General features: G+C 45.9%; 1 protein-coding gene across 1 annotated transcript; it reads right to left on the reverse strand.

The window, feature by feature from the left end:
* Positions 1–7,435: 7,435 nt before the first annotated feature.
* LOC124279516 (tigger transposable element-derived protein 6-like) lies at positions 7,436–8,719 on the reverse strand. Its single transcript, XM_046715342.1, has one exon. It carries the CDS (start codon positions 8,717–8,719, stop codon positions 7,436–7,438), a length of 1,284 nt encoding a protein of 427 aa, XP_046571298.1.
* Between the last annotated feature and the right edge of the window lie 1,953 nt (positions 8,720–10,672).

A 10,672-nucleotide genomic window follows, 5' to 3' on the forward strand; every position in this document is an offset into this window, starting at 1 on the left:
GCGAACTCTCTTGGAATCCCGAAATCACGAAAGTGGAAGTAACCATCAAGGGCGTGCTCGACCAACTGTTCAGCCAAGGTATGAGGGCATACCAGCAGTGGGACGAGATTACAAAGCTACAGACCATCAATCAATACCCACCGGAAGTCAACGACGTCGCCAAAGAACTGGATCTATCCTCCGTTCAGATCGGAGATTACCTGACTACCAAGTACGCGCTGTGGCTGGACATGCGATCCACGGATGATGATTGGTTGCACAGCAGCGGCCGCCGCGTCGACAACAGAAGCGAGGGGTAACCATCCAAATCACCAAGAAAGCTCAAAATCCGGGCGGTAAATTAAAATTAAATTTGTACGTGATTATGGACGCGCAACTTAATATAGACAATGGAAGATTCGTGCAAGCCATCTATTGATTTGCCACAAGACCCACACTGCGCTATCGTGTGGGAAGACCGTTTTTGTGTTGAACATGCTGGAAGGATACTACCGGGACGTGTTCGATAACATCGTTATCATGTGCCCTACTCTGCACATAAACAAAACGTACACGGAAAGATCTTGGGTGGTGACGAACCTGGACGTGCACAAAGTCAATCCGGGAACACGTCTGCAGGATTGGTTGAAAGCTTATCACGGGAAATTTAAAGGGGAGTCGACGCTGTATATCCTGGACAACTGCAGCGCTAATAAAGAGATAACAAAGAAGAGAGACATGCTGTCATACTTAGCGTTCTCTGGCCGGCACGCAAAGCACAGCGTTTGGGTGCTGACGCAGAAATTCAACTCGGTGTTGAAACACCTCAGGGAACAGAGGCGATGGGTAGCCTTATTCCACTGCAAGGATAGAGATTCGTTTGAGGAATGTTTAAGGGAAAACGACGTCATTCCCACCAAACCCGAGCGAGAACGCGTGAAAAAACAGCTCGACGAAACAAAACACGCCAAACTCGTGCTGAAAACCGACCAACCCGTGGCTTATGCGGTGTGCTAGCTTAGCAAATGCTAAGCAAATTCTAGTAAATGCTTAGCAATGCTTAGCAAATTCTAGCAAATGCTTAGCAAATTCTAGCAAATGAAAGTTTATAGTTTTATATTAAATGTCGACTTTCGAAATTTTCATCGTGTGTAACTTAACTTTCATCTCGTTATGTTTCTCGTGCATTGGATATTATTTTATTAGAATTAAAAATCGTTTGTTACATTATAAAATGTAGCGCAACGAACTGAACGAACAACTGTTGGTGACGGATGATAAAAGCGATGACAAGCGAGATAGACTGGTGGCGCTGGCGGTCGGCGGCAAAGCCAAACAATACTTTGGTGACCACACTCCAGATAAAATTCAGAAAATGCCCACCGATGAGATCGATAAGCTGTACGCGAGATACGAAACCCGGCTCGGGGCCGAGATGACAAAAACTATAGGGTCGACCATGACACAGATCTACACCGGTTTAGCGTCGTACTTCCTTCACATTCCCCCGACTTTACCTGTGGGAAGATCTCGAGAAAGATCTGTTCATCGAACACACTTTGGGCGCTGTCAGCTGCGTGTTGTACCACAAATACGGTATGTTTTTAGCCCCAAGTAACCGCGGCGATCATCACAGCAAAGCATTGTCAATTTAAAGAGGAAAAAAATAATACTAATAGTATACAAGATGGAACATGAAATGACCCCGACTCCAACACAGGAACCGACACAAGTCACCAAGAAGAAGAATCCTAAAAGAGTCGGCGCTGGTAGAAAAGGTGGTTTAGCTAAGCACCCCGAATAAAATTATACTCTGTGGGTTGCAGGCGCGGCGGCCGTGGCAACATTATTCATGTTATATAATAAACCACAACCAGCTCCAACCCCCACACCGCAACCACAATTAGAGGTCAACCCCCATATTATGTTATAATTAGAAATATTATTTTTTTATTATATACATAATGTCTGAAGGAAAAACGTTTGTTAACGACGCATACCATGCCACCGTGGTCGCTGGTCTAGCCTTAGCATACGCTCGTTTAACAAAAATTGTTCTCAAACAACCGACGATCAAGCTCGATTTCGACCTGCAGGATATGGGCTTGTTAATTATGAATTTGGGTATGGCGATGGCCACCAAGGACGTTCTCGTAAAACAAGGAATCATACCAGAAAATATTTTAAAGTAATATAAACATATATAGAATGGCTATGATCACAATGATGGTCGGCGGGGCTTTAGTCAACGCCCTGGCATTTTCCGGGAGTAATAATATCTTCTCCAAATTACGAACGTCGAACGCGGCCGAGATAGAAGTGGAACATAAACGTTACGATATAGCCGTGGAGAAACTGCAGGCCGCTCAAGCCGAGTACGCGATGAAACGCATGCATAGACTCGATTTCATGCACGGCCAACTCAGGCGTGAAAACCATGCCGTTCGAACGTTTAAGGATGTCGACACCGCCGCGAAAGAATACTACCTGCTAACCGGCAAACGACTCGAACCTCTCGCCGACGAACCCCCTACCCTCTCACAGTACCTGGACTTACCCCCCTACTACAAGAAAAATCATGCCATGGTCAACATCAAAAACAGAGGTGATGACTGTTTACCCGGTGGCGATCATAGCCGACTTTGCATCCGGCTACCTCACATACAGACAGACTTCCAGCTATCCCTCCATCGAGGAATCCGGCCTCGACTTTACGTGGATAGAGATGCCTACTCCCATCTCACAAATCGCTCGAGTGGAAAAACAAAACCACCTGGCTATTAACGTCTTCGGACACGAAGGGAACACAACTATTGTGCACAGGATAAGCCCCACCTAGATAAAACCGTGCGAAGGACCAATTTATTTCTGATCGAAAAAAAGGACAAGTATCACTACCCAACGATTAAAAGTTTCAGCAGACTGTTGTACGATCAATCGAAGCACGCCAGGAAAAAACACTTTTGCGAACGATGCTGGCACAGCTTCACCCGGGCCGACCTGCTGGAATCACACCGGGAGGATAGCCTAGGCGTGGGACAGACGGCCATACGAATCGACATGCCCAAGGAAGGCGACATCATCTAAAAATTCTCCAACCACAAAAATCAAATGCCCGTGCCTTACATCATCTATGCCGACTTCGAAGCCCTCATCAAAAACGTCGACACCATCGCTCCGTCGTCCCCGGACAAAAGTTTCACACACAAAACACAGGAGCACGAGGCCTGCGGGTTCGGTTACGTGGTCATTCAATGCGACGGACAAATGAACACTCCTGTGGTGTACAGAGGTCCCGACGTGGCTGAAAAGTTTCTCACGTTCTTGCAACAGGAAGAGAAAACCATCAGGAAAAGGCTGTATACCACCGCCCCCATGCCGACCGGCGAGCTCACGGCTGCAGCACTCACTGCCACGTGTGCGACTGTGCGACGAACCGCTGAACGGCGATTCGGTGAGAGATCAGTGCCACGTCACCGGCGAGTACAGAGGCGCCGCTCACAACGCATGTAACCTCAAACTCAAAATCAATCCCCAAACCATCCAAATCCCCTTCGTGTTTCACAATTTGAGAGGGTACGACTCTCACTTGATCATGCAGGCCATCGCGAAGGTCGACGGCAACCTGACATGCATCCCCAACAACATGGAAAAATGTGTTCGAGATATTTAGAAAAACAGCCTCGAAACAGTACGTCCTAGACCCTGCGTGGTATTTCTCCTCCCCGGGTCTCTCTTGGGATGCCTTGTTGAAAAAGACTGGTGTGAAACTCAAACTATTGACGGATTACGATATGCACCTGTTCATCTAAGAACCATGGCCTCCAAACGCTACGCAAAAGCCAACAACAAGTATGTGAAGGGCTATAATCCGAATCAACCTACCACCCATATCCTCTATCTCGACGCCAACAACCTGTACGGCTGGGCCATGAGCCAGTATCTACCCACCGGGGGATTCAAATGGACATCCGAGATGATCGACGTCATGCGCATCGTGTCAGATTTGAAAAAAGGCTACATACTCGAAGTGGACTTGGAATATCGCGTGGAATTACACAAATCACACAACAGCTATCCACTCGCGCCCGAACGTTTGACAGTTAACCCAGATTGCATGTCCGAATATCAACAAACTTTGCTGGGGAAAAATAAGCCGGCCAACGTCGAAAAACTCGTACCCAACTTGATGAACAAGAAAAAATATATCGTTCACTATCGCAACCTGCAGCTGTACCTGTCGCTGGGAATGAGGCTTACGAAAATTCATAGGGTGCTTTAGTTCGACCAAAGTCCGTGGTTGGAACCCTACATTAGCATGAACACGGACCTGCGAAAGCTGGTCACCAGTGATTTCGAGAAAAACCTGTACAAGCTCATGAACAACTTCGGTGTTCGGTAAGACGATGGAGAATTTGAGAAAACGCGTGATCGTGAATGCTAGTCCGATCGAAAGAGGAAGAAAAACTCAGGAAACTGATAGCCAGCCCAGCATTCAACCGGAGCAAAATATTCAGCGACGATCTGGTAGCGTTGCACATGAGAAAAAGTCAAATCAAATTCAACCGGCCTGTTTACGTGGGGATGAGCATCCTCGACTTATCCAAACACCTGATGTACGACTTTTATTACAACAAACTGAAGAAACAGTACGGCGACAGGTGTGAAGTGCTGTACACGGACACAGATTCCCTGCTGATGGAAATTCGAACGTGTACGAGGACATGAAGGAAAAAATACACCTGTACGACTCCAGCGACTACCCCAAGGGCCACCCGATGCACAGCCAAGTCAACAAAAAAAGTGCTCAGCAAGATGAAGGACGAATGCGCCGGCACGCCGATCGCGGAATTGAGACCCAAATGTATTCCATCCTGAAAGCAGACGATAATGAAATCAGAAAAGCGAAGGGGGTCAAGAAATACGTGGTGAAACAACACATCAAACACGCCAGCTTCAAAGAAGCCCTGTTCAACACCAAATGAACATGCTGAGAAGCGACGGACACAGGATATACGGACTGAGAATCAACAAGACCTCGCTGTCTCCCATGGACACGAAACGATGGATGGGCACATCGAATAATTGAACGCTCACACACATACGTACATACATCATGGAGAAAATTTATTACAGCCCACGTGGGTACTGGAAAGGCGCGGATGCCATCCCGAAACTCGCAAAAGCCGCTTGAGTCTCGGAAGACATTGCCAAAGCTTGGCTTAAAAAACAAGCCATCTGGCAAGTCTAAATGCCGGTGCCTCGAAATCCCAAGAAGAAAATTTGACATTTCAACGCCAAATCGCGTTCACCAAGCCGACCTTCTGTTTCTCCCTCACGACAGGGTGAGGCACAAAACCTACAAGTACACACTGACCGTTGTCGAACGAAGTCGCCAAAGCCTTTGAACGCATCTACAAATGCAGTTGTTTGACCTGGCCTACCATATTGCAAGTCGATCCCGGACGCGAGTTCATGGGAGCCGTGTCGCAGCTGCTGGCCAAGCACAAAGTCCAAGTGAAACGAGGTATAGCGGGAGCTCACCGAAGCCAAGCCATAGTCGAGAGATTCAATCGCACCTTAGCCGAACGCCTGTTCTCGAACCAGTGCTCGCGGGATTTAATGGATCCCAAAAACGGAAACACGGAATGGGTCGTACGCTTACCTCAAGTGGTGGATGCCATCAACAACGAAGTCACCAGACTCGTGGGCAAGAGACCCGTCGAAACCATCAAAATGAAATCTGTCGAATCATCGTCAGCGACACGTCACAATAAAACGAAGAAAACATTACCGGACCGGGTCAGCGTTAGGTACTTGTACCAGCTGGGAGAATACGAGGGAGACAGCAGAAAACGCACCACCGATCCGATATGGTCCATGAAAACGTACAATGTCGACCTGGTCGACATCAAAGACGCGAACCGAACTTCTACTACTTGAAAGACGGTCCACCGAGAGCATTCGTCAGAGAGGAGTTGATGATCGTACCTCACGACACAGTCCCTTTTCGATCGCCCACTGTATAATAATTGTCATCATTGTGCGTGTGTGTGAATCAAAGGCCTTGATTTTTCCCGATGCTCACTTAAAAGTCAGCATCTCCTAAACTATCCGACCGATTTTCGTGAAATGTTGCATGCAACTCAGAAGTAGTATAAGCAATGGTGTTCGAGATTAGGGACTCCTCAAGGGTTAAATCTTTTAAATTGAGCCCTTGGGGGGGGGGGGGCTGGGGGCTGGTCCAGTACCATCATTGTATATACTACTCCGTCTGTAGACACGCTTCCTACCATCATGGTGATACAGCAAGAACCGTGACTCATCACTGAACCAGATCTTCCTCCAGTGCACTAGGGTTCAAGGTCGAACGTTTCTGCTCCATTGCAGACGTGTGCATGAAGATAATGATGCACTGGTCGTATCCCATGCTGTCGTAGGCGATATCTGATGGTTTGTGCTGATACTCTACGAAGCCCAGGAACATTGTTGGTTTGTCCGGTTGCGCAGATGCAACACCCAGATGAAGTAGTCTGTAGCGCTGCCACAGCGGGGAGATGATTTGAGTGAATCGCAACGGGACTGTCAGATTATTATACCCACCGGTATGAAGTTTTAGTACCCGTATTTGCACGTGCAACATGCTTACAGTTTTTTCTCCATGCAATTTCTACCAGTTTTATTTCAAGGTGCTGTATTTTGGCGACAGTTCACCAAATGTTGCGTTCGTGTGCCAGGATCCCCCGAACCCTCTCTGCTGCATACTGTCTTTAATTTGTACAACATAATATTTAGAAGCTGTTTTTTCACTGGGTTACTAACAGCCAAGAAGAGTACAGTCAAGTCGCGTTAATCCGACATCGTCCGTTGCACAGCAAATTGTCGGATTATCGAGGATGTCGGATTATCGAATTCGGAGGACAGATCACGTCCATGATCGAAAACAGGACAATCGTGATTCATATTCCCGAGGTTACTGTAAATAATACTAAAACGAAAATTAATTCAGAGTTCATATATTTTATTATCACATAACATAAAAATGCACAACATTTATAAACCTCATTTGTAATATCAACCACATGTATAAATTTTACGAATAAAACCATTTACTCACATGTTTCACATTCATGTACACGCTTCCGTAAACCTATGACGGAGCCTGTATGATACATGTACAGTACACTGTTTTCCTAACAAAAAAGTCTTTGATGCTTTTCTGACATTCAGCCTTGCTCGTGAGTTTCCTGAGAGTTTGTTGAATATTTTCAAGCGCATCAAGATCAGCCACGCTGAACGTGTCCAGATGGTTCTGAACAAAGCATGCAATCTCGGTCAAATGAGATTTGACAGTAGAAGCCTTTGGAATGGTGGGTTCTTCACTGTCATCACTCTCATCCTCAGTGGGTTCACTGTTTTCGGTCTTCCGCACCATGTCAATGATCGATTCATCAGATTATGATTCTTCACATGGAAGATCGCTGTCTACATTGATGAAATCTCCAGTTGACTTGTTTGGTCCATACACTTTAATCACAGCTGTTGAAATTTCGGCAATCGTCTCCTCTACATCGATGACAAGATCCGTGGTCACTGGTTCAGTTGACGGCAGAATTTGTGTGTGGCGCCAGCAGTTGATAACGGTCTGTTGTTTGACTTCGTTCCAGGCTGTTCGGATAAAGAGCAGGGCTCGCTTCACACCCAGAGATTGCGGAGTTTCATTTTGAGAATTGTCCAAATAGAGTTTCATTTGTTGTTTCTTGTACATGAGTTTGAAATTTTTTATGATCCCAGCATCGATAGGTTGGATGTGTGAAGTGGTATTAGGCGGCAGAAAATGACATGTGACATAAGTTAACTGGCAAGTAGCATGGGAGGGGGCATTGTCCAACAGCAGGATCACGTGACATCTCTGCATGCGCATTTGTCGGTCAAAGTTCACCAGCAAATCCTGGAAAATTAAGGATGTCATCCATGCTCTCTTATTTATGTACCAGTGGCAAACAGACGTGGGGTCAAATGTTCTTCCAAAACATCTCGGCCGATTGAATTTATGAATCACTAGTGGTTTCAGTTTTTCCGTGCCAATTGCATTTACTGTCAGCATTACTGTCAAACGATCTTTAGACTGTTTCTTGCCAGAAACCGGAGCAGTGCACAATGTTGAATTTGGCTCAATCTTGTAAAATAAGCCTGTCTCATCACAGTTGAAAATGTCACAAGGATTGAAATCAGCGAGGACTACCTGAATAGATTGCCTGCCTTCTCTAACTGTTTCTAAAGAAACAGAAGCAGATTCACCATGACCTTTGTGATTTCTTATCCCATGCCTCTGTTTAAAACGATTCAGCCAGCCAGTACTGTATGAAAAATCGAGTACACCTAACCGATCGCCCAACTCTTTCGCCTGTGTTTTCAACAGTTCATCATTCAGCATCACATCTCTTGATCTTACATCCGTAAACCACAGAAACAAGGCATTCTCCAGCTCCTCTTGTTTTGGTTTTCTGTTTCTTGATGTGGACGTGACGCTTGATGGAACAGCCAACCATTTTGTTGAATCTTTCAGCATATCTGATACCGTCGATCTGCCGATCTTCAACCCGAACTTCTCAACTGCATAAGTGATTACTTCACCTTGTGTCACTTTAGGTTTACTTTGCTTGAAGAGGCAAATGTCCTTCTTGGTCTGTGGCGTTAACTCTACTCTCGCACGCTTACTTGGTGTTGAACAAGACATTTTGCCGCCTGTGTTAGGTAAGTCATTTTCATTATCTTTATGCATGTACATGTACTTACCTTGAGCATTGTGTAACTCACTTTCGTTATCTTGAGTGACACGTGTCAGTGTATTCATGGTTAATTGATCACACAGTGTCGGATTAACGGGACCAATTACTGTATGATTACGACAGTCGGTTGTTAATTGGGTCTGTCGGAGTCGGACACGGGACTCCCGGATTAACGAGACTAAATAGCGTTGATTCAATTTGTTACCGACAAAAGAGTCGGATAAAGCCGATTGTCAGATAAACGGAGGTCGGATTAACGCGACTTGACTGTACAATCTTTCACTTCCGCAGCCCAGTCAGCCTTCCTCCAGTAGTCAAACCAACCTTACTGGAGATGGGACTTGCCCAAGGGGAAGGCACAGAACCCAACCAAGAATATCTTGGTCAAACCATCTAAAATCAACACTACTTGAGTGTGCGAAAGCGACAGGATGACCTGATAATCGATGAATAAAAGCAAATGACATGATGGCATGGGCCTTTGCTTTTACTATTGTCTTCGCCATGCATGTGGCTTTGACTCCGAGGTCCACCCATGGTACGACCCTGAACATATCTAGGGCCTCATGAAAAATGATGCTTTCGAACTTCTGTGGAATAGGCCAATATACAGCCTCAGAAGAATTCCAGCCAACAAACCTGATCTTGTCATTTTTGATAAAACTAATGAATTTATTTATATCATTGAATTTACTGTCCCTTTTTGACAGCAGCGTGATTGGCAAGATTCAGGAAAAGCATGATAAACATGCAGACCTGGCCTTTGAAATGTCTCGCTTGCATCCCAAGTACACTATCGTCAGACTCCCCATAGTCCTCGGTGCCCTTGGTTTGGTACCTCCTGATCTCTTGGCGCAAGATCAGGTGAGTGCCCGGGTTCTCCAAGGGGAGCACAGCCCTTCTGACACTCTGGGTAATGCAGAAGGCTGCAGTGTTGGGGAGTCTTCATATTCTCCGGACAGTGCTCGGTGGGTTCGACTAGGCAGTGTTTCCTGGGAGAAGTCCCATTCGCTGTCTTGACTGCGTGTAGAGGGGGCAAGGGCCCTGAGCTGATGATGAGACTTACCAGCCTGACTGTGCCAGGATCACTCAAACCCTCTCTGCTGCATATTATCTTTAATCTGTAAAACATAATAATGTATTTATAGTGAGTGAGTGATTGAGTGTGGTTTTACGCCACTTTTAGCAATATTCCAGCAATATCACGGCACGGGGACACCAGAAATAAGCTTCACACATTGAACCCATGTGGGGAATCGAACCCGTCTTTGGCGTGATGAGCCAACGCTTTAACCACCGCCCCCTAATGTATTTATAAAACGCCTAATGTCCACCATAGAGATGCTTAGTGGCGCTGTGACAATATTGGGGAAAGAAATAGTTTATATTACACATACAGAAAGGCAGCAGTGAATAGATGGGTCTTTAGCAGAGATTTAAAAGTTTCTTTCGATGAAGTGTTCCTGATTTCCTTTGGAAGAGAGTTCCACAGTTTAGGGCTGGCAAAGGAGAAGGCTCGGTCAGACAGTTAGTTTGGAGATCTGTGTTGGGTGAGGAGAGAGTCAGAGGAGGATCGGAGACTTCGCTGAGGTACATACACGGAGATGAGATGTTTGAGAAAGTCGGGAAAGTTATCATTGTAGAGGCAGTCATGAGTCAGAATGAGGGCTTTGAGGGTAATTCTTGCAGAGATGGGGAGCCAGTGTAGAGACTGTAGTAGTGAGGTGATATGGTCATGACGATGAGTGTGGGTGATACATCTGGCAGCACAATTTTGGATTCTTTGTAGTTTCTGGAGTGATTTAGTAGAGAGGTTGGCATATAGTGAATTACAGTAGTCGAGTTTGGAAGTGACAAGACAGTGCATCAGAAGTTTACAGGTGTCAGTATCTAGGTAGTGG

The sequence above is a fragment of the Haliotis rubra genome, unplaced genomic scaffold, assembly GCF_003918875.1.
Source record: "Haliotis rubra isolate DU_JTF1 unplaced genomic scaffold, ASM391887v1 Scf251, whole genome shotgun sequence".
NCBI classification, from domain to species: domain Eukaryota; kingdom Metazoa; phylum Mollusca; class Gastropoda; order Lepetellida; family Haliotidae; genus Haliotis; species Haliotis rubra.

Excerpts from the sequence above, each read along its gene's own strand:
- LOC124279516 (XM_046715342.1), bottom strand. The coding sequence starts at position 8,719 with ATGTCTTGTTCAACACCAAGTAAGCGTGCGAGAGTAGAGTTAACGCCA.